The sequence below is a fragment of the Patiria miniata genome, unplaced genomic scaffold, assembly GCF_015706575.1.
Source record: "Patiria miniata isolate m_02_andy unplaced genomic scaffold, ASM1570657v1 HiC_scaffold_1, whole genome shotgun sequence".
Classification (NCBI taxonomy): Eukaryota; Metazoa; Echinodermata; class Asteroidea; order Valvatida; family Asterinidae; genus Patiria; species Patiria miniata.
Genome location: NW_024037047.1, coordinates 32,386,498 through 32,411,107, shown reverse-complemented (window position 1 = coordinate 32,411,107; position 24,610 = coordinate 32,386,498). Strand labels below are relative to the sequence as shown.

The window sequence follows — 24,610 nt, the reverse complement described above, 5'->3', positions numbered from 1 at the left end:
TTAATGCTCACCTTTGATTAGGACATCCACGTAGGATCTCATTAGCAATTCGTTCTCAGGGAAGACGTGACACCAGTACCTGACGTCATCTTCTTGAAAGTACATGTTCAGAAGAAGTGCACCCTCTTGAGATATGGAGAAACAGTTGTCGCCTACAAGGTCATACATCGTTTTGAACCTGCCTGGTACGATCCGCCTCCCGATCACAGTGGTCGTATGATTGTCAGGATCGGCAAAAGACCAGAACACAGTTGCAGGGCTGCCGATCTCAATTGAATTCAATACCGCTTGGCAAGTGAGTTTGTAATTTTTCCCAGCTTTGAAGTCGATTGTCGAGTTTGCAAACACCCTTCCTCGGTCCAGTGGGAATTTGTTATCTGAATAATTCAAGAATTGAAAAAAAAAATCTATTACAAATGTCTGTCAAATATTGAAAATGCCTGTCTGTACGAACCATCTCGACAACAAAACCCTTTAACCAACTACAGCGAAACAAAAAGTAAGGGGATTACGAACATCTTTTTTTTTCTGATCTACTGCATCTTGCACGATCAAATAAAAAATAAAAAATTATGCACCTATCACTCTAACTGCAATATTATCTCCACTGATTCCTCCGCCTGTATCACATTGGTATCTTCCAGCATCTTCGCCATTAACTGATTTCACGATCAGGCCGAAATCGCTGGCGAGTTCGAACTCCGATTCAGCATCGACGTCGTTGCTAGACAGTAGAAAGTGTCGACCTAACGTGTCGATCTTGAACCACTGTACCTCACAGCTTACGACACCGGGGGTCCAGCTCGAGCATGGAAGTGACTGCTCTCCACCCTCAAGAAGGTAGAACGATGTCGAGGATGCCTTGAGGGCGTGGTTGGGTGTCTGTTGATCTACATTAAAAAAAGAGTAATTAAAAATCATGCACTCATTGCTGTCAGTGCAACCTATCTTCCTATACTGCAATGCAAACCAGCGTGATAAAAATGTGCTCCGCGCCCAACACTGGAAGTCAATGACATATTGAGCGCTTGAAACTGGGAACTAGACTATTAGCTCTTGCTGTTTGACACTGACTGATAATTGAATATGCATTTATGTATTTAAGCGCATGAAAAACACAAATTTTCAAAAGCACCATTATTTTGGCAATTGCTTTTATGCACTGAATCAATGAAATTTGCACTCCATGGAAGGAAGGAGAAGGACCCTGCAGCATCTCCATCCCTTGACGCCTTCAAGTCTGCGCTTAGGGATCAATCAGTGATGTAAACCACATACATCACTTTTTTACTCTGCACATCTGTACATACTGCACCTGCACTCATTCACACACACACCACAGTGCGACTATACTCATCTTTTGAGGACTGCACTCCATGGAAGGAGGGATGGAAGGAAATTTCCACTACCTGATATCTGGACATCGATGTCGCAATTTCTGAGAGTACCATCTGATTGGAACACGTGACACCAGAATCTCTGTGTGTCTTGTATATCATTCAGGGAGTTAACTCGAAGTGAAGCGTCGCTACCAATGCTGTAATCGGCACCGTGTCCAACCTTCAGGGTAGCACCATCAGAGAAACGTGCACCAATGATCTGTGTATCTGTAGTGACGCCTTCTCCCGTTGACCAATACACTACGGAGATCGGCGCGTCTGGTGTCTGAGACGCGCACTTACACAGGAGCGTCTGTCTGCGTCCTCGATGGAAGCTAGCGGTGGAAGATGCCTGACTACTGCCTCCTGAAAAGGTATCGCCTTTATTTTTGAAATTGAAAATTTGATAATCCGGCTTTATCCTCGATGGTAACTGGATTTTTTTGTTTAGCCATTTATTTTTTAGGCATTCACAGAATATGTTTCCTGTAGGGCTTACGGATAATGGTTGATGGTGTTGTGTCTATCACCTTTGGTTTTGTGTTGGTTCTTCTTTTTATCATGTTTTGTGTTTGATAGGAAACTTTTTTTTGATCTACTGCATCTTGATACGATCTAATAAAAAAATACAAGTTAATGAACCTATCACTCTTACTGCAATACTATCTCCACCGATTCCTCCGTTCTTCTTTTTATCATATTTTTGGGTTTTAAAGGAAACAACGGATTAATTCAATTTTCGTGTTTGAGTATGAACCATGCAGGAAGGTGTGTAAGATCTTTAGACCTTTTAAACAAGGCTGACACTGAAGTTACACAGTAAATCACAAGAATTATTAAATTCACAACTGTGAATCATTCATACATCTATTCATACAAACATGTATTTCAATATTGCTGACAAAAAAAATGCACAGTGAGTCTATTTAAAATAACATTAATGAGAAACTGAGTAAGGAACAACAAATATTTAAATAACCAAAAAATAATGTAAATAATCCACAAAATCTACGACTCATTAACAAATAATAAATTGTAAAAATATTGTGGCATGCGCACAAGCCGAAGGCTCATATTGCCATTCCAGTACAAACACAAACAATTTACAAACATGAGTGGACAAACAAGAAACAAAGACAAGAACATGTATCTGAATTCTCTGTTTCGAAATGAATTGTAGTGTGCCTGCCTAACTTGAAGCGAAAAGAAGAAGAGAAACAGAAAAAAAAAACAGCAGTGGGGAGGAGGAAATTTGCACAGTGGCGAGAGAATAGCTATGCTATGTAATGGGAAATCAGTTCCGCTTGGAAGGAGTTCTTTAAGCGGCCCACAGACGACTGTGTTTTCACCGTCCGGCTGATGTCATTCCATAGACGTGGCCCGTGAAATCGAATTGTGTTCATGGAGTATAATCTGCGAGTGAAAGTGAAAGGAACATAAAGTTTGTTAGATGATCTTGTGCTATGGCCATGGATGTTGTGAACAGCTAGAAACAAGGATGAAAATATCTGGGGAAGACGTTTGTTTATATAAGGGTACATGAATATTCGTGGTTGAAGTTTGTTAATGTCTGTGAGAGTTAGTGTATTCAGTTGGGCAAAAAGAGGTACACTATGTTCCCGGGGAGAAGAAAGGGTGCAGATTCTAATGGCTTGTTTTTGGATGGTAATAAGAGAATACAGTTGACTAGAGCGCGCCCAGACAATGTTGGAGTAGTTGAGATAAGGAAGAATAAGAGTATTGTAGATAGAGAGTAAGGTAGAGGGGGCAAGAAACGATCGAAGTTTGGAGAGTTTGGAGAGAACACCAGTGTGCCTAGCAGTGATTTTAGTAATAGAAGAGATATGGTCATTCCACGTCAATTTATCAGTGACTAGAACTTCAAGCAATATAGTTGATGGTACCTGCGAAAGAGGTTCGCCTTCAATGCAAACAGGGAAAGGAAGAATAGGTGGATATTGGATTTACTGAAGAGCATGAATTTGGTTTTACCTGGATTAAGAGAAAATTTGTTTGATTTGAACCAAGAAAAATCATTGATGAGTTCGTCATTTAAAGTGTTAACCAAAGAGTGGAGGTTAGAGCTAGAGAAAGTAATAGTAGTGTCGTCAGCAAATAGTAGAAATACAAGGTTGAAGAAGAATAGTGAATATCATTGATGTACAAAAGAGAGAGTCAGTAGAGGGCCGAGAATAGACCCCTGAAGAACTCCATAGGTGATAGATTTCCAAGAGGAATCAAGATTTTTGACAATAGTGAACTGGCGTCTTTGATGTAAGTAGCTTTTGAAACAATCAAGAGCACAGCCCCTGACTCCATAGAAATCAAGTTTAGAAATGAGAATGTTGTGGTCACTAGTATCAAAGGCTTTGGAAAGATCCACGAAGATACCAACAGCGTACAGTTTTTTAGAGAGAGAAGAAGAGATACAATCAGTGAGATAAATGAGTGCTATATCCGTGGAATGACCAGGACGAAAATCACATTGATAAGGAAATGGGGGGGGGGGGTGAAAGAAATTTAGAGAGTCGGTTGTAGAGGATTCTCTCAAGAATTTTGGAGAAGCAAAAAGGCTGAAATAGGACGATAGTTGTGGATATTATGGGAATCGCCGCTCTTGAAAACGGGAGTCACCTTAGCAACTTTAAGGTTTAATGGAACGGAGCCAGTAGACAGGGAAATATTGACAATATAAGCTAAAGGATGGGAGATTTAAGAGATAATAGATTTAACAACAGATAAGCAAATTCCATCGAATCCTGGACTGGTGTTTCCGCACAGGTTATTACTAATCTCCATTATCTGTTGGTAACAGAAAAAGAGAAGCAGAAGTTGTGGTAGATTAGTGCAGGTAATTCACGAAGTGCGTGTTTGTCGTGGGGATTTTATGGCTAAGTGATGGGCCGATATTAGTAAAGTAAGAATTGAAGGAGTCGGCGATATCGGCAGGATTGGGGAACATTTCGTTCCCATCAGAGCCGTTCTCTTGGATGACTGCCTTTCTCTCCTAACCAAGAACTTGTTAATTTCACGCCAAGTGTTTTTCATGTTGTTTTTACACATTTCAAATTTCTTGGCATAAAGGGTTTTCTTGGCAGAACGGAGGACAGCAGTCAACCGATTCCGATAACTGGTGTAGAGGCGCTTATTGGCCTCTGATGGGCTACGAAGATATCCGGCGCCTGTATAACTTGTTTTTGTGATTGCAAGAGCTTACAATAGATTGGGTGATCCAAAGTTGGTTGTTTGTCTTCCTGCTACAGTGTTGCAAAACGAGAGGAAAATGCCGGTTATAAGTATCAGAAAAGGGAGAATTAAATTGTTATAAGCAGTATCTGCATGCTGACATTGGTAGACTTCTCCCAAATCCACAGCTTCAATATATGAGGTAAAGGAACGTAAACTATCAGCGTTGATGTTTCGTCTAAAGTAGGTCTCAGTAGAATGCTTGGAGTTTCTAAAGAAAGAAGAAGTAATTTGAAAAAGTGGCAGGTGATCAGAAATATCAGTATTCAAGTTACCGGCTGAGATACTAGCATCAATGTTATGCAGTTATGGGTGCTGCTATGGTGGGGTGACGCGTGTTGGCTGGTCGATCAGAGGACGCAGGCCAAAAGAGAAGAAGGTGTTGACAAAGTTGTCACTGATGTTCAGAACATTTGAGTAAATCAAGATTAAAATCACCCATCAAATAGCACAAACTATTCTCTCTAGAAATAGCATGGAGACAAAGGTCGAAGTTACGCTGAAAAGTATCAAGTTGAGTACCCACAATAATATTGCGAGAGTGAGTGCGTTCGGTTTCGATGAAGACACTTTCACAATCAAGCGAAGAAGATGAATAAAGCTGCTCCTCCTCGGAGTTTATGAGAGCATGAGGAGTGAATAAGGTCATAACTGGTCATGTTGACATACAGAGGAGGACTTTCTCTGAACCATGTTTCAGTGAAGCCGAGAACAGAAAAGGAATGAGAAAGGCAGGAGAGGCAATCTTGGATATCATAGAAATGTTTACAGAGGCTTCTAGAATTCATATAGAAGATAGAAAAAGAGTCTTCATCGATATTCAGGGTGTTGAGGCTATCGGTGAACAAGTTAAGGCAGGCACGACTATCATCATTATCAAACGAGTCATCAAGATTAAAATCAAATGACATTATACACACATGAACAATGGAACAAATACAGACAATTAATTACCTAATACAAGTTCATTGAAAAAAGGGGGAGTTACAATATTGCTGTAAGAAAAACAAGAGCAAAAAAACAAACAGAAAAATAACTCAAGCCAAATAAATAAAGTGAAGGGAAGCTATAGTTAGCAAAACGAACGGAGCATGAAGAGGAAAATGTGAACAAACAAAACTATCGACTGATGCAAACATTAACATAAAAGTTCGAACATAAAACAAAATAAATGCAAAATACAGGTACATCTAATCCACAAAAGGGAAATTCAATGCTACAGACAAAGCCACAGACACAAACAGCTGAAAAATATGAACTTAATGTAACAAAATGTACTATACACCCTTTGGCCAACAGAGGGCGCTGTGTAATATGTCATTCCTGAAACATTGCTGCTTCCACAAAGTTATAATCTGTGTCAAACTCGTGTCATTATTTATGCTCTACCTGCGCTTGAAACATGGTGGCAGCGGTGGTAAGCTTCATGAACATTTAAAGAAGATTCTGCAACTAATGTTTGTTTGCTGTTGACAACATTATTGGCACAAATGACAAATTTCTGACTGTTTTATGCCGAACTGCGTGAGTCTCATTTTCACTGCATACTGTCTGACTGTGGCATTGTACTGCACGTACTGTAGTGTACACATGAACATGTTGAACTGTGACATTCCCATGTGACTACTGCTGGAAAAATTGTCATCTCTGTCTCTCATTTCAACCGTTCCAAAGTGTGATTCTGCACTGTGTTTTTGCTCATACATGTACTTTTGCCTACACCATTAACTGAATAACTGACAATCTATACTGTCAAAATGCCAACTTTTCCTGGAGCCACCCAAACTGCTTCAAGCTCTAATGTTTCGGAACAATATAAAAAGCCACATATCAATCCACCAGCTCATTTTAATGCAAGTGCTAAGGATGCAGCCGAGAAGTGGAATATGTGGTGTTAAATGTAGGACAACTACTGTGTCCTCACAAACCTTGCAAACCAACCTGAGGCTTACCAAGCTGCTCTGCTGCTCCACAGTATTGGCTCGGAGGGTGTACGCATATACAACGGGATGAAATTTAATAATCCTGCGGACAATCAGATCTGCTCAAAGATTCTCAAGAAATTTGACTCTCATTTTCTCGGCCAACGTCAATAATTTTTTGAGCGCTTCAAATTCAACCGTCGTAACCAAGAAGAAGCTGAGCCCATTGAGCAATACATCTCTTTACTCCGCACCATGAGCAAAACATGTGGTCTCTGTACGTGCCTGCATGAAGGACAAACTCCTAATGGACCGCCTCCCAATGGGAGTACTAGACGACAAAATGAGAGAGAAAATGATGGCAACTCACGACCTCACACTGACAAAGGCCATTGAAATCTGCAAAGCCGTTGAGGTTGCAACTGTGCAGATGAAGGCGATGTAGAAGGAGGAAACTGTACACAAAGTGAGGCCAAAGAAAACTGTCAAAAGGCCTCGACAGCCGAAGCAGCGTCCTCCCCGTAAAGCCCCAGTGAACGAAGGCGAGAAGCCTATCTCCAAGCGATGCAAGTTCTGCTGTGGGAACCATCCCATGAAAAAGGAACTCTGTCCAGCCTGGGGCCGCACCTGTGATTCATGCGGTGTAAAGAATCACTTCAAGAAATCCAGAGTTTGCAAAAATCACCGTGTCCATGCAGTAGTAGAAGACGGCCACACTTCTTCTTCAGGAGAGACCGTAAGCTGTGTCACCACTGACATTAAAGGGAAAATACAACATTTGCAAACATCAAAATACGAAATGATAAAATTATCACGAAATACCTTACTGGATTACTAGGAATGACAGTCTAAAGCATCCTTTAAAATCGTGGCTCCTAGTTTGCTGACATTTTCAAGAAAAACTGCATTTTTCCAACGCTGGTCGGCCGACCAGCGTTTGGAAAACAACTGGCTTTTTTTTCAAAAAAACTGTTCTTAATTTTTCATATTTTAGTTTTCTGAATTGTCTTTGCAACTGATCACACACCTCTGAAGGGGTACAGGCCTGCTAGACTGATTCTCAGACCTTGCAATTCCCTAAAGTGTATGGTGCACCGTTTCATCTTATTGGGGTCAGGGAACCAGACTACAAGAGCATAATAGGTTTTCTTGGTTTTTCCAGCATCTACAAGCCCAAAACGTGAAACAGTCATTTCAACAATATTTTCTATGACATACTAATCCTCCAAATCCATTTATTTCTGAAACTTGAAGCAAAAACAAATGTTGTACATTCCCTTTAACTCAGTAACAGACGACAGCAAGCCAGTATACTGCACCATGGAAATCAAGGGTGAACCTGTGAAGTTTTGACAGGTTGACTGTGGCGCAACTATCAATCTGATTCCCAAGAAATATGCCATGGAGATCTCTCCAGCGCGAATTGAGCTCAAGATCTGGAACAACTCCTGTATGACTGCTGTCGGCAGAAGTACCATAAAACTTCGCAACCCTAGTGTTCCGGGGTGAGCGACTTGTGATCCCGAAAACCACAAGACAGGTCATCAAGCAAGATCTGCATCTGGGCCATATCGGTGTGGAAGGTACTTTGCAAAGATCAAGAGAATACGTCTTCTGGCCTGGCAATGACAGATGAAATCCGTCAGTGGATCGAGTGCAGTGAGACGTGCAGAGAATACGAGGTGTCCCAAGCACCACTTCTACTGATGTCCCATGACATACCCGAACGACCCTGGGAAAAACTTGGCATTGATCTTTTCCACCATGATGGGAAAGATAACCTCATCACCGTGTGCTATTAGTCCAACTTCTGGGAGGTGGATCGTCTGCACAGCACAACTGCCAGATCAGTCATTGGCAAGTTCAAACATCATTTTGGCAGATACGGCATACCAGACAACATAGTCAGCGATAATGGCCCAGCATTCTCTTCAAAGGACTTTGGCGATTTCACACGAAAGTGGGGAATCAAGCATAACACCATCTCCCCATATAACAGTAAGGCTAATAGAAAGGCTGAGTCTGCAGTCAAGTCTGCAAAAAAGATGCTGGAGAAATGCCTTGCCACTGGTGAAGATGAAGACCTAGCCCTGTTCAACATCAGGAACACACCAACTCAGGCGTTGACTCCAGCCCCTCTCAACGAACAAAGACGCTGATACCAACATCACGACGCCTACTCCAAGCCAGAGGTTCCGAGGGCAAACGTGAGATGAAACAGTTGGAGCTGAACCAGAAGAGACAGGCAAAATACTACAACCAATCCACAAAAGACCTACCCTCACTGATACAAGGTGACACTATGCGCATGAAACCGTTCCAGCAAGGAGAAGATCGTTGGAAGAAAGCACTCGTACTGCGCAAACTATGAAGTGCTTCAAGATGACCAGGTTTACAGACGGAACAGAGAACACCTGAGGAAGTCAAAGGAACCAGCCCTAAAACAACATGAGCCTGGTACTGGAAACACACTGCACGTCCCAGAAGGATGTCCCAGAACCACTGACTCCCAGAAAGAAGTCTCCATCCAACCAGACATGACTCCAGTTCCACCCAATCCTGATCCAGCCGCAGCACCTACTAACTCCAAAATCCCAATATCGCACGCTAACCCAGATCCGACAACCACCCCCACTGAACAGCCCACACTGCGAAGATCCTCTCGCACTCGATGTGAACCAGTTAAATTCCAAGATTATGTTCGCTTCTAATCACTAGTAAAAAAAAACCATGACACACACAAAAACACCAATGTTTCCACTCCATTTTAATCCTTTTCTCTCTGGAACCACAAATAACCATTATCAGAAAAAGTGATTTTCTATTCAAGTTTTGAAACAAAAAAAACAAAACAAAACAAAACAATTAGTGAAAGTTCGTTTTTGCATTTTCAAGTGTTACTCATGTTGCATTTACTCTCAATTTTTGATTAGGTGTTGTTGCCTAATCATATAACTCTTTAAAACATCTAGTTCAAATTGTTGATTCAGACATGGAAGCCTGCATTTTGAGAGCCTTAAAAAAATCTCAGCACTTATAGTTGAAACACTCCTAATTTACACTCAGCACGTGAACTCTTGAAATTTGAACTCAAAGTTAATGGACTGTTGAAACCATCGGACTGTTAAATGTAAAAGGAACTCAATGTTCTACATGTAATTTGTGAAAAAAAAAATGTATGCATTTTTCCACAAACTCAATAATATGTACTATACACCCTTTGGCCAACAGAGGGCGCTGTGTTATAATCTGTGTCAAACTCGTGTCATTATTTATGCTCTACCCGCGCTTGAAACAATTAAGAAAAATGGATGAGGCAAAATGAATGAAATAAACGAAGCGATAACAAAATTAAATCCCAAAACAAGTAAGGAAAAGCTGAAATGACTATGATCAACAAAGAAAACACATCAAAATATACGAAATCAAACTAGGAATTGAATTCAAAAAATCAAAACCGTGGCTGGATAACAATGTTAGCTGGTGTGGTTAGTGGGCTTGGTGGTAGAAGGGGGCTAGCGAATCTCCCGGGCCCCACTACTTACCAGCAACAAATCGGTACTTCTTTCTTTCTGTGTACGCTGCAAAGACTTGCGACGACCACTTCCTCTTCTCGTAACAATAGTAAAATAGTAAAGGAAAGTTTCGGTCCACAGTTCATTTGAATGGAATTAGCTCACTTGGATTAGATGGTACGTGATTGATTTGTACATCACTTGTGTCTGAACTACAACAATAACTTTTGTACCTATGACTTGGAAGTATACTCTCTCGACTCATACCGGCAGCTTCAGGAATAACCTGGCAAAGGAAACTTCCCTCGTCCCTGTCCTCGACTACCTCAATAACAAGTCCGTGATTGGACGACATCGAGTACCTCTCGTCGGCAGGCGTGTCTTTGATGTCGCCTCCTCGCAGGTCTCGGCTGATCAGACGCACCGTTGATGGGTCGAATACGATGGACTCTTGGTACCAGATAACACCATCTAAACGTTCAGTGGGGCGGAACGTCGGACAAGGAATTCGGTGCCAAATACTCTTTTGAACGTAGCCAGAGGCGCCGAAGACATCTTGGATACTTGTCCCTGAAAGCCGAAAATCGTTAAAAATTCTTTTGTAATTTATGTCAATTTTACATGCAACAATGATTTTAAAGGGCCCATGAAATGCAATTGTTTTTAATTTAATTCTTGAAAATACACCTTTGTGTCCCATTAAACCTTATTTTAAATTTTCATTATGCCGTTTTCAAAAGATATTTTTTGTGCCTTTTATGCTAATGCGAATTTCCATATTCATGAGCAAAAGCATGATGTAATTTCAAGCAGAAACCTCAATGTTGCAATTGTTTTGTACACAAAAAGTTGGCAGAATTTTGGATATTTTGCTGTAGAATTTTTTTTGGGGGGGGGGGTGATTCGTTGGTGATTTTCTCAATTCTGTCACTATGAAACTGTGTGACTGCCTTTTTATCACTCTAAAGTTGATGCAATTTGAAAACATCTGATAATAAAACTAATTTTGTGTTACAAATGATAAAAAATAGAGCGCAATTAATGTGATTATGTACAGTACAATGCTAAGCTTACATAGATCCATAAGACGAACCTTCATTATTGTGCTTAAACCGACCATTGAAATGTCCAACAGATGAAACTAACATTTCCCATTCAGCACAAAACAAACGGCCAGTTCACGGGCTCCAGGGCTGTCTCTCCTTCCTCTGGTGTCTAAATATACATCCCAGCCATCGACTGTCGCACTCAATTGGTCTGATATTGATAAAGCAATCTTTCTGCAGCTGTCAGAAACGCAGACCTCGGAGACAGTGCCCACCAAACCCGCTTACGTAAACAGTTGTTTACTGCTCTATCCTACATTCACATATTTTACAATAAAAGAAATTTTCTTTTGAGAATACAGCACTTCATGCGAGATAGAACCCCTTAGTTATCTATTATTGTCAAAATACCCCCTTACTTAGCTGATGAACATACTATTTCTATATCCTCATAACCTCCAACAAATTAGCGGAAGTTTAACCGGTTAACTTAAACAGCGCCCTCATTTGACCATATGGGAAAAGTAAATAAATCATTTCTCATCACTACAGTATCATATTCAATTCGGCCGATAGTCTGGTTTCCTGACTATCTTTCGGAATGAACTCCGAACTGTCCTTCGGAATGAATGCAAATACAAACTAAGACAGTTCACCCATATGCCTATTGGTCGAGGTTCTTCACGTGGTTTAAAACGCTGATAAAACAGCAGTTTGTTTTAAAGACTTTATTAGGCTTTCCCCTAATAAACTATAAGTTTTGCAAAACTGGTTTTTGAGGCAAGAAGCGAAATCGGTCCATGGAATATACAAATGCGGGTTACTTAATGGTACAAACATGCGGGATTACTGTCTCTTATTTTCTCCAGGATTATTGTCGCTTTTTCTTATTAGAGAAGCCTCTAAAATCGTGATAGGCAGTACTTTCTGGTCAAAGTGTGGTTTTTTTTTTTGGGGGGGGAGGGGGAAATTACAATAAAATTTGCTTTAGAAACTGTGCGCTTTGGGGTATCCATCCGGCAAATTACTGGCCAAATTGCGGTCATGAATCGCGCCGGGCTGAACCGTGGGTTGAATCACGGTCTGGGCCATTACGGTACGTGCCATACGAAAGGTGGACTCCTATGAAAATCAGCCTTTTTTACACTTTTATTGGGTAAACCCGCTAATGAGACCGGTCACCTCCTAATTCAATTATGTTTGCTTAGGCATGCGCAATACTACCAATAAGTCCGTATTTTATAGAAACCTAAACTATATAGAAACCATAGAAAATGAAATAAAATCGTGTGCAAAGAGTTGTGGCAACAATCTAGGATATTATTATAATAATATGCATGGACAGTATTAAAAGTAAATCTGCTTCCTGAAATGAAGTATTGCCTGAAGAATAAAGAAATATATATTTCCAATTTCCCAAAAATACTCTATTTGTGAGATGTATACAATGCACTGCACTCTGGATCACTAGCTACTAGGCTCTGTACAGAGTGTAAACGTACAGAGCATAACACTAAAAACAAGTTGTTATACATGCATATCGTAGCCAACAGTCAAAAACGGATAGCTATTTTGCCATGGTATTTTACTGAATCTATAAAGTTCGATAAAAAAAATGCCCACGATAGCAACCTGTCTATACATGCAAGCAAGGGTCTATGACATGCGAGCAGATTCAAATAAAGCAAAGCAAAACAGCGTGACCTCGAGATTCTGACCATTCAACGGGCACCTCCTATCGGGTCTTCGGTAGCCCGTTGTTTTATTTCAAAAACATGGCAGCTAAATTGATCAACCAACAGTTAATTTGTCAACATTTTTTATCGAAATGACGTCCCAATTTCTAAAGCCGATTCCAATGGGTTGGTGCGCAGGGTCACATACAATTAGTATGTTCAAATAGTACGGAGCGGGATCCGTTTAACAACGGATGATACTCAGATTACATCCTTCTATTTGCCGTTACCACTCCCCCTCTATTTGCCGTTACCACTCCCCCCCCCCCTCTCCTTCGCCCCTCCCCCCAAAAAACACTAGAAAACCGTAACATAAAGAGCAAAACTAAAACGTGCTAACAAAACAAACTTTATGATCGTGTGAACAGCACAAAGTTCATTTAGCTTAATCACAGAATATTATTATTAAGCCATATATACCAGTAAAAAAGGAAGATATCGAAACAAACAAAATGCAAAAAGCCTCTGCCCGTTTATGAAAACTAAGCTAGAGTAAACAGATGAAGAATCGAGTCTCGATATCACTTTTCTAAAACAGTAGACAATTTCATACTACATTTGAAAGACAATAGGCCTAGTGACGAAAAGACATTACAATACACTATGACCAGCATGGCGGCGTTATTCGTTATTACTGCACTACTTTTCCAACATACAACAGGTAAGAGGGTTTTTTAACAAAATGAAATCTTGTAAACACTATAATTTAGAGGAAACAGGCCGTTCTTGGTTAATCTTCTATATCACAATTGAAAGTGCTCGTTAGGAGTGGCTGCAGGCTGCATTTTGGTTACATAGTGTATGTGTAAACTTCATGCAGGAAACAATAATAATACTTACATATACGCCTCGATTTTAGAGTTTGTGCTGGTCCTATAAAGTCCAGCATTAGGCTAAGCCAGCCGAGGTGGTATTTACATCCCAATAGTTTGTAAGACTGCCCTTTTCCATTCAAGTGTCCTGTCTTTCACAAGCGGTCCCCCCCCTCTAATATTTTTAACAAGTGCCCTTTTTTGAACGAATGGTCTTTTTTTCCCGAACAAGCGCCTTTTTTTTTACAAAAAAAAGTGCTCTTTTTGTGGCAGCGGCCGTTACGAGTGCTATTTTAGTCGGCAAGGGGTTCTTGATCCCGCCCGCAAACAAAAGTTACGTAATAGATAAGATAAAGGGTGATAAGAAGCGATAAGAAGTTGACAAAGCGTAAAAAATAGAAAGAATAAGGAGGATTAGGGTGTGCATATGGGGGCGGAGGGGGATTAGGAGCAGGAGGGTTGTGGAACGAGATAAGGTTAGCTTGTGGTTGGAGATAAGTTTGTTGGTTCTGCCGACAAAATCGTGCACTGTGATTGGTGAAGAGAAAGGGAGGTGATCTAGAAAAACTCTCGGTAGACAACCAAGCACACCAAATCTTCGCATTGTGTGCTTGGTTGTCTACCGAGAGTAAACATAAGAAGTATAGGGATGTCCACACACTTGTCATCAATTATAACACGATGTATTCACACATCTCACTCGTTCATACCAAACACATGGGCCTTTACGTCTTTTTGATTATTTCCGCTTCTGAATCAGTGAACTGTTCAGTAACTTGAAATTTCGTGGTGTGTACCGTCAATGAAGCCGTGAATGAATTCAGTCTCTAAAGCGTTCATAACACAAATGCCTATCTTACATATCGTCACCGACACCACGAAGTGACCTTAACCCCCGCGAAGTGGAAAATGTGTGTTTCGAGATACAAGCGATTTAAGTTGGTGATGTTTTGAAATGGTGATCTGAACATCGTATTAGCCTCAAAATTCATATTTTTTTTACATTGTCTGAAAGCTGGGATCTTGAATGACACGTTTATGTATGATTTTTATTGAAAACAAATAATATTAATGAGTTATCAACTAATTAACCTTAAGGTCACTTCGTAAAAACTCTAAAATCAGAATACGCGCCTTTCGAGTTTTCACGAAGTGACGCTAACCATGTGTATTAGCTAATGGGTTAGCGCTACTTCGTGATGACGCCAGAAGTGAGTCGCGCGTATCACGTGACACTTGTGTTACTTTGTGAAAACGCAAAACCCGTTTTTGACGCGTAGTGTGCAGGCAGTTTACGTGCAAAAGAATGGTAAAGTACACTTCGTGAAAACGCATTTTCCGGTTTTGACCTATTAAGTTGCAAACGTTCATTAATGTTAATTAATGTTTTGACAAAACTAATTAACTATGTGTTTAGTAACTTCTTGAGGTGATAGATTAAGTGTTATTAATCACAAATCAGGAAAAAAATCGAAATCGTAAAATATTGATTTTTGGATGTTAGTGTCACTTCGTGGTGACGGTGACGATATGAGGCCTACTCCAGTTGTCCAAAAAAACTGCCCGTTTAAGCATTTCAGACCTGCTAAACGTTTGTTTTCTTTTTAACTGTTTTATAGGTTTAAAATATACTGTCTATATACAGCTATATACAACTTACAACAGTTTAAAATTCCCATGCATGGGCATGTTCTTCTTCTAATCGTCAGCGTCCCCAATGTAACATAATATTGTGAACTTATTCCTCCATGGTATGAAGTAGCCATAACGAATTACTGTAAGAATTGCTAAAGAGGTGGCTATTTTATATATTATTTTCCGTTTTATTAGACATTTCTAGATTATTCTTAAAATGACAATAATCTTTTTGAAACTACTATTCTCTAATCATCACTGTCTTCCTCGTTTTCTTCATCCTCGTCTCGTTGGAACAATCCGTCAAATGTGTTACGGTGTTTAGGCATAACTCTGTTCAGAGATTTATTCACTTTCATGCCTGTATTTAATTTGTCTGCGATATCCGAAGTTCCACAATAACTTGATGAGTGTCATTATCTTTCAGATGTAGGTAACTTAATTGAAAAAAAAAAATCCTTGTGTTTGTTGAAAATGATTCGCTTGACTGCCCAAAGGGTCTTCCTGATGGCCTTTTCCTTGGCCAGATCTACACTTATATTTTTCACTCCACATCTCATTGGTTGCTTTTATGGACTCTTTCAACCAGTCTCCATATGCGGTGTTGTCTTCCAAATCAGAACTAGACTCATCTTTATCCGATAATTCGTCTTCTTCCACCTCCTTTTCGGATTTCGAATCATCTTCCTCAAAATCTTCGTCTTCATCATTTACTCATTTCACTGCCCATCTGCTCATTTAACTGCTCATTTGCTCATTTCCTGCTCATCTGCTCATGTAAATGCTCATCTGCTCATTAATGAGCAGTGAAACGAGTAAAATTAGCAGATGATCAGTTAAATGGGCAGATGGACAGTGAAATGAGTAAATTAGTACTCAAAAGAGCAGGACATGATCAGATAAGTACTCAAATGAGCAGGAAATGAGCAGATGAGCAGCGAAATGAGTAAATTAGTACTCAAAAGAGCAGGACATGATCAGATAAGTACTCAAATGAGCAGGACATGAGCAGATGAGCAGCGAAATGAGTAAATTAGTACTCAAAAGAGCAGGACATGATCAGATAAGTACTCAAATGAGCAGGACATGAGCAGATGAGCAGCGAAATGAGTGAATGAGTACTCAAAAGAGCAGAAAATGAGCCGATCAGCAGCGAAATGAGTAAATGAGTAATCGAAAGAGCAGGAAATGAGCAGAAGAGCAGTGAAATTAGTAAATGAGTAATCAAAAGAGCAGGAAATGAGTAAATGAGTAATCAAAAGATTTGGTGGTTTTTTTGTACTTTCGCGCATGTGTCGCCTTAAAAAGCGCTATATACTCCCCCCCCCCCCCCAAAAAAAAAAAATAAAAAAAATACGATATTACGAATGCAAGTGTCCGGAGAAAAAAAAAAGTGTCCACATCTCAACATTTTAGATGTGCGAGTGCCCTTTTCAAGAAATGTTTACCCCCAATAAAAATGACCTTGCTACACCCCTGCCAGCACAGTATCCTCTTTATACCAACTGCCCTGCTGACTGACTAGCACTTGTTAGCAGGGCAGTGCTATCGTACTGGATTACCTCCAAAAATCAATGTACGTTTGGGGTCGACTTTACCAGGCTTGCCGTGCCTTGAAGGTTCATGAATTTCAAACTCCATTGCAGCGTCATCATCTCTCATGATTCTACCCGGACCCGAAGTGTTGGCTTCACCGGACACTAATGTTACTCTCACTTGCATAGTGGCCGGGGACACAGGCCTTCATAATCTGAAACTCAAATGGCTCTTTGAGAATGAAATCCGGGGTTCATGCAAGTTTCATGAGGAGTTTCCTGGGTCGTATACAGGACATGGAGGCTTTGAGAGGCAGTGCAACCTGACAGTCGGGCCCGTGGACAGGGCGTCCGTGGGTATCTACAAGTGCCAGTATTTTGACGGGGAGCAAGTAGTCTCCCAAAACCTAAAATTAATTATCGGTAAGTGACTACAGTATTCAATTTGCAGGGGCGCTTTGGGAGATAAGTAATTGGATTGTGCATCCAATGCGGCTTTTTTTTTATCAAGCTAATCTTTGCTTTTTCCCGAATGTAGAATATAAGTTGGAAGGGGGCGCACAAGGGGCCGGGGATTCAACCACCCCTCCCCTAGCCCACTGAGCGACAATTTTGTTGCACTCTCATATTAATTTCTGTGGTCGGGAGAGGTTTTTTTAATTGCTTAATACATTAATCCTAATAATTTCTCACCTCTTTTGGAAGTAAGAAAGTTTTGTTTGTTACAAACAGTTCTGACACTATAAGCTCAAAATCTCATCAAATGCAAGATCCGAATGTCGTTTACTAAAAATTGGCTATGAAGAACTGAAAAAGCATCAAGCCACTATCGAAATTTAAATGTGGACCTGCGTATAATGCCAAAGTTTCTTCGAACAAATGAATAAATACGGAGCTTTTAAAGGGACATAGGTGGACAAAAAAATTGAAAAAATCCATCGTAAGAATGAAAACAAATCTGCGTTCGAACGCAAAAAATCTGCGTTCAAACGCAAAAAATCTGCGTGCGAACGCAAAAAATCTGCGTTCGAACGCAAAAAATCTGCGTGCGAACGCAAAAAATCTGCGTGCGAACGCAAAAAATCTGCGTTCGAACGCAAAAAATCTGCGTGCGAACGCAAAAATCTGCGTGCGAACGCAAAAAATCTGCGTGCGAACGCAAAAAATCTGCGTTCGAACGCAAAAAATCTGCCTGCGAACGCAAAAAATCTGCGTGCGAACGCAAAAAAATCTGCGTTCGAACGAAAAAAATCTGCCTGCGAACGCAAAAAAATCTGCGTGCGAACGCAGAAAATCTGCGTGCGAACGCAGAAAATCTGCGTGCGAACGCAAAAAATCTGCGTTCGAACGAAAAAAAATCTGCGTTCGAACGAAAAAAATCTGCGTTCGAACGAAAAAGCTGTTTGCTGTTTGCTGTAAGCTGTTTGCCCTCCCTGTGCTGCCCCACCACTTATGTGGGTGAATTTGTGGGTCAAAACATTCTTTGCCCTGAAAACTGTTGTACCAAACATGTAAAACGTATCAATCATGAGCTGACTCATGATTTAAAGGGAATATACATCATTTGCTTTTGCTGTAATTTTCAGAAATGGATGGAATTGGGGGGTTGGAAATATATAGCAAATATAGTTACACTGACTTTTTTGAGGTTTTGGGTTCGAAAATGTTATAAAAACCAAGAAAAACAATCATTTTCCTGTAGTCTGGTTCCCTGACTCCATTTAAGAAGAAACAGAGCAGTTTACATACATTGGGGAATTGTAAGGTCAGGGAACCAGTCTAGCTGGCTTGTACCCGTTCATAGGTGTGTAATCGATTGCAAACAAATACGATGGTCAACTGGGGCCAGTATTTGAAAAAAAAAACAGTTTTTTTCCAACGCTGATCGGCCGATCAGCGTTGGAAATTGATACAAAAATACCACTTTTCTTGAAAATGACAGTATACCAGGTGCCATGATTTTACAGGATGCTTTACACTGTCATTCACTAACAGTCCAGCAAGGTATTTCAAAATGATTCGGTAGTTTTATTTTTTTATGTTTGCAAATATTGTATTTTCCCTTTAACTGGTTATCCATGGGCCACCAAAAAACATGTCGGGCTAGCCATGGCTATCAGAATAGCCCGACATGTTCGTCGATTGCTATGAGTATGAGTAGGAATCAGCTAATTAGTGAATCCCGTATCTGAAAGTGAGGAAGCAGAAAGTACATGTACATGTACTAGTGTTAGACTAGTAAAATAGGCTTATTGAAAGCCAGAAATGATCAAACAATATATACATGTCAGTCGCTTCTAAACTTTGGAACTATTACAAGGATTAGGAATGAACATTTATACTAAAGGATTTGTGGATAGACAAATTTCTGAAAATCACAATGACGACCAGTTATATTTATTTACCTGAAAAAAATTGAAAGATAATTATATAACCTTTTTTAATTATTTTTTTAAAACTTGCCTCACTTTATAAAAAGAAACCAAAAAGGCAAATTACTTTTAAAAATGTCTCATAAGTGTGTTGCCTCAGCATAGCATAATGGGTGGGACTGATGGGGTGGGGGGGTTGTGTTGTAGCTAGTATTGTAACAGGATAGGGACTCTTAAAAAAGAAGGACAATTAGCTAGATCTTCATTGCAATGGTTAAACTTCATGACCAACTAACAGCAAGCCCTAGTAAGACCGTTTGAAAGCTCATAGACTGCTTTAAGACCTGTTATTGAAATCCCTGTACTTGGGCCACGGACCTACATTGGGCACATATGTCATGCATGTTGGACCTGAAAAAACGTGACCAAATCACCCACATAAGTGGTGGGGCAGCACAGGGAGGGCAAACAGCTTACAGCAAACAGCAAACAGCTTTTTCGTTCGAACGCAGATTTTTTTCGTTCGAACGCAGATTTTTTTCGTTCGAACGCAGATTTTTTTTCGTTCGAACGCAGATTTTTTGCGTTCGAACGCAGATTTTTTTCGTTCGCACGCAGATTTTTTTCGTTCGAACGCAGATTTTTTTTCGTTCGAACGCAGATTTTTTTCGTTCGAACGCAGATTTTTTTGCGTTCGAACGCAGATTTTTTGCGTTCGAACGCAGATTTTTTGCGTTCGCACGCAGATTTTTTGCGTTCGAACGCAGATTTTTTTCGTTCGAACGCAGATTTTTTTCGTTCGAACGCAGATTTTTTTCGTTCGAACGCAGATTTGTTTTCATTCTTACGATGATTTTTTCAATTTTTTTTCACCTATATCCCTTTAAAAGCTCCGTAAATAAACATTTAGTTTTAAATTTAAAAAAAGAAAATTCACGTGATTTAGCTTGCTATAACTGCGATAATTTCGGGGATCGCGAACAAAGTCGGGGATATAAATTTTATATTAATGTTACAACCACTGGTTGGAATGGAGGGTATTTTACAAAAAGTATCGTCTTTATACACTGTTCAGAAATGAACGAATGCGATGATGACTCGACGAACGATTGCGATGCCAACGCTGACTGTGTGGATTTGGATGATGGTTACGATTGCATTTGCAAGGAGGGATTCTCTGTTGACGAGGCGACGAGGAATTGCACAAGTAATTTTTTCAGTGTATTTTCCCATCAACTCCACTCTTTTCGTGAACTACGCGTTTAGAGGTTTAAAGTGTCCTCTATATTGTATATATAGAAGAGGATTTTGAGTTCATTTTACAAGTTTTATGATTTTCTTGCAATGTGATGTCTCCGAACGGTGTAACATTGACAGTTACATAACAAATTCTTCGATTATATAGACTTGACAATGATGAAGATTTCACATTCTAACTAACTAACTGTCTTGCTGGCTGCCACTTGTGACCAGTGTCGTAGGTCTCGAGACCGGTCTCGGTCTCGAGACCGGTCTCGAGACCACTATTTGCTGGTCTCGGTCTCGGGAGCTTTGGTCTCGGTTTTGGTCTTGGTCTCGGTCCCCTTTGGTCTCGATATTTTGGCTGGTCTGGAGTCAAGACCGGCAATATGGAGCATTTACATCTCGATCGATTACTTTGTGTTCACTTCTTTTAGTACCGTTAATAGTTAGAACATTTGCTAGCCCGTAGATCATGTTGTCAACCTTGTTAACGAATAGTTATATATCGTAGTTGGTTCGAACTGTTGGAAAGTCCCAAAAGTACATGTAAAGCTGCAGTTAGCTCCATTAAGGGCCCACCATTTTGGGGGATTGTGTAATTTGCCCACCCTTGTGTGCGTATTCTCTTGTGTTTTTTCTTCTTCAAATAAATGAGCTGCTCCAAATTAGTGATATTTTCGACCCCACACAATTTTGTCTTTAATTTGGGACAGTATTTGAAGAAAAAGTAAATGTTTCACCTGATTTTCCAGCAATGAATTTACACACTCTTACCAGTTAACATTCACTGTTGCAATGAGAGTGTATGATAAGACCTCATTTTCTGGCTGCTCATTTGAAGTACCCATTTCCCAAAAAGCAAAATCGCGGTCAGAAAAAAATATAAATCAATATCTGGTTACCACCTCGCAACTTGTGGGTCTATGTATGTACAAGTCTATATTTCATTACGGACATTTTAAGTAATAATGCAATATTTTCTATCCCCCATTTGTTAAAATCAGGTTTACAATTTTTTTTGGTAGAAGTTAAGTCCTATTATTATTCAAGAAAAAGAGGCCTGGTGTAAAATTAAAATTGCATCTTTAAATATGCGTTAGTAGTCATAGCTGAAACCAAGGGGTGACTGTGGAGTTTAGGATCTGAGTTCTTATAACAGATGAAACATCCACCTTTAATTGTTTACTTTTGTCAAGTTTAAACATTGCAAAAAATTAGTAAACTTGTTCGCGCAGTGCGAAAATGTGTATTTTTTGGCAATATCAAAACATCGCACCCCTAAGTTATAGTTTCTTCATCAGTTTTTTTTTAAATAATTAAACATAAATATTTTTTTAAAGTGGCAACGAGATATGAGTTGTTTCCAAGATTTGTAAATGATTGTGCAAACGATAACAAATCCTGATGCCATGATGTAATTTAATGTATGAATCATACATGAAGAGCACTCCCATGACACAAGCAGGTACAAGTGATTGCTAGCTTTCAATCACTTCCTTCACATCCCTATCATCATCTCAAGGACAGACTGTTCAGCTGTAATTATTTTTCTTGGTTATTATTTAGATCATTGTCATTTATTATCCGCGGTCTCGGTCTCGGTCTCGGACCATATCGGTCTCGGTCTCGGTCCACCTTGAAGGGGCTGGGCTTGGTCTCGGTCTCGAAAATTCAGGTCTCGGTCTTGGTGACCCGGTTTCCGACTATCCGCTCTCGACTACGACACTGCTTGTTTACTACCTGTCACTTGTGGCTAATTGTAGATTGGTAAAGACAGCCGAACAGTAGCATCGTATCGATTACCCCTAATAAAACATGCATGAAAGGGATCCGGTGAATAGTCATTCTGGATCATTAAAAAACAAGCGCGACTGCACAATAAGCTTTGACGAAAAATGCGACGCCGATGGCACATATGGAACACCATACTTTTGGCTAATTGTCAGGACAGACAGACAGACAGACCATCCGACCGACCGACCACCAAGTGACATGTGTAAGCTCCTGCCAGAGGTTAAAAATGCACTTTCGGACAAACTGGAAAACACAGTAAAAAATGGTAGTTATAGAAACACTTTTTGTACTCCCCTTTTTGTCCTACATGTTTATTCTAATCCGTTTAGATTAATTGCATAGCATGAAATTCTGTTAGTGCTATCAGTGATAAACCTGAAGGTGTGCTCTTTCTTTTTAGACATCAACTGCATTTTTTGTTGATACTGCTTTCACCGTTCGTACGTGAACAAGCTTGCTATGACTGCGATAATTTATGGGAATTGCGAACAAAGTGGGAGATATAAATTTTGTCACAACTGCTTGTTGGAATAGAGGTGATTTGACAACAGGTATCGTCTTTTATACACTGTTCAGATATAAACGAATGCGATGATGACTCGACGAACGATTGCGATGCCAACGCTGACTGTGTGGATTTGGATGATGGTTACGATTGCATTTGCAAGGAGGGATTCAATATGGACGATGCTACAGGGAGTTGCCAAAGTAACTATTTTTCAGTTTATGTATTTTCCCGTCGACTGAATTTCGTGAACTACGCGTTTAGTGGTTTAAAGTGTCCTCTTTATTGTATATAGAAGAGGATTTTGTTTCGTTCACATAGCTCCAAGATTAATTTACTTAATTTAGTTTATATGATTTTCTTGCCTTGCAATGTGATTACGCCGAAAGGTTTAACATTGCCATTTGAAACATTGTTACATAACAAATTCTTCGGTTATATTGACTTGAAAATAATGAAGATTTCATCACATGACCAATTGACAATGTCAGTACACGAGAAGCATCTCGTCTAACTGGCTGACTGTCTTGCTGACTGCCAATTGTGACGGGCCGCTACCTGTACTGGCCCGCCACTCGTGACTGGCCCGCCACTCGTGACTGGCCCGCCACTCGTGACTGGCCCGCCACTCGTGACTGGCCCGCCACTCGTGACTGGCCCGCCACTCGTGACTGGCCCGCCACTCGTGACTGGCCCGCCACTCGTGACTGGCCCGCCACTCGTGACTGGCCCGCCACTCGTGACTGGCCCGCCACTCGTGACTGGCCCGCCACTCGTGACTGGCCCGCCACTCGTGACTGGCCCGCCACTCGTGACTGGCCCGCCACTCGTGACTGGCCCGCCACTCGTGACTGGCCCGCCACTCGTGACTGGCCCGCCACTCGTGACTGGCCCGCCACTCGTGACTGGCCCGCCACTCGTGACTGGCCCGCCACTCGTGACTGGCCCGCCACTCGTGACTGGCCCGCCACTCGTGACTGGCCCGCCACTCGTGACTGGCCCGCCACTCGTGACTGGCCCGCCACTCGTGACTGGCCCGCCACTCGTGACTGGCCCGCCACTCGTGACTGGCCCGCCACTCGTGACTGGCCCGCCACTCGTGACTGGCCCGCCACTCGTGACTGGCCCGCCACTCGTGACTGGCCCGCCACTCGTGACTGGCCCGCCACTCGTGACTGGCCCGCCACTCGTGACTGGCCCGCCACTCGTGACTGGCCCGCCACTCGTGACTGGCCCGCCACTCGTGACTGGCCCGCCACTCGTGACTGGCCCGCCACTCGTGACTGGCCCGCCACTCGTGACTGACTGTAGGTTAGTGAAGCCAACCGAACAGTAGCATCGTATAGGATTACCGCTAATAAAACATGCATGAAAGGGATCTGGTGAATAGTCATTCTGGATCATTGACAAACTAGTGCGAGTGCACAATAAGCTCTGGCGCAAAATACGACGCCGATGGCACGTATGAAACACCATACTTTTGGTCAATTTTCGGGATATTTACAGACAGACAGACAGACCATCTGACCGACCGACCACAAAGTTACATGTCTTAGCTCCTTCCAGGCCTTAAAATTGCACTTTCGGAGAAACTGGACAACACACTTGTTGTTCATGCTGCATTTATTGTTCGTACGTGAACAAGCTTGCTATAACTGTGATAATTTTCTGGGATCGCACACAACTTTGTAGTCTGGTTCCCCGACCTGACAATTTCCCCCGACGTCTACAAGTCTAAATTGTAGGTCAGGCAGCCTCCGTGGCTAAAAATAAATATGACGACATTGACGGCCCTTTTTCAAAGCTCGACTACGTTTCCGAAGCTTTTAATGTTCCGATAATTTTTTTTAAAAATAATCACTTGCTTCATA

General features: G+C 41.0%; 2 protein-coding genes across 2 annotated transcripts in view; one reads left to right on the top strand and one right to left on the bottom strand.

Annotated features, from left to right (window-relative positions):
* On the bottom strand, window positions 1-16,953 carry LOC119732945. Its single transcript, XM_038206533.1, has 7 exons — window positions 16,890-16,953; window positions 10,324-10,632; window positions 8,266-8,279; window positions 7,086-7,120; window positions 1,410-1,735; window positions 579-890; window positions 1-377 (listed from the first exon to the last, which is right to left on the bottom strand). Exons 1-7 carry the CDS (start codon window positions 16,951-16,953, stop codon window positions 1-3), a joined length of 1,437 nt encoding a protein of 478 aa, XP_038062461.1.
* The window catches only part of LOC119732938 (proto-oncogene tyrosine-protein kinase receptor Ret-like), a 22,250-nt gene continuing 14,591 nt past the window's right edge, over window positions 16,952-24,610 (top strand). Inside the window, exon 1 of the mRNA XM_038206526.1 lies at window positions 16,952-17,249. Within this exon, the coding sequence (XP_038062454.1) occupies window positions 16,952-17,249 (298 nt within the window). The remainder of the gene's footprint in view (window positions 17,250-24,610) is intronic.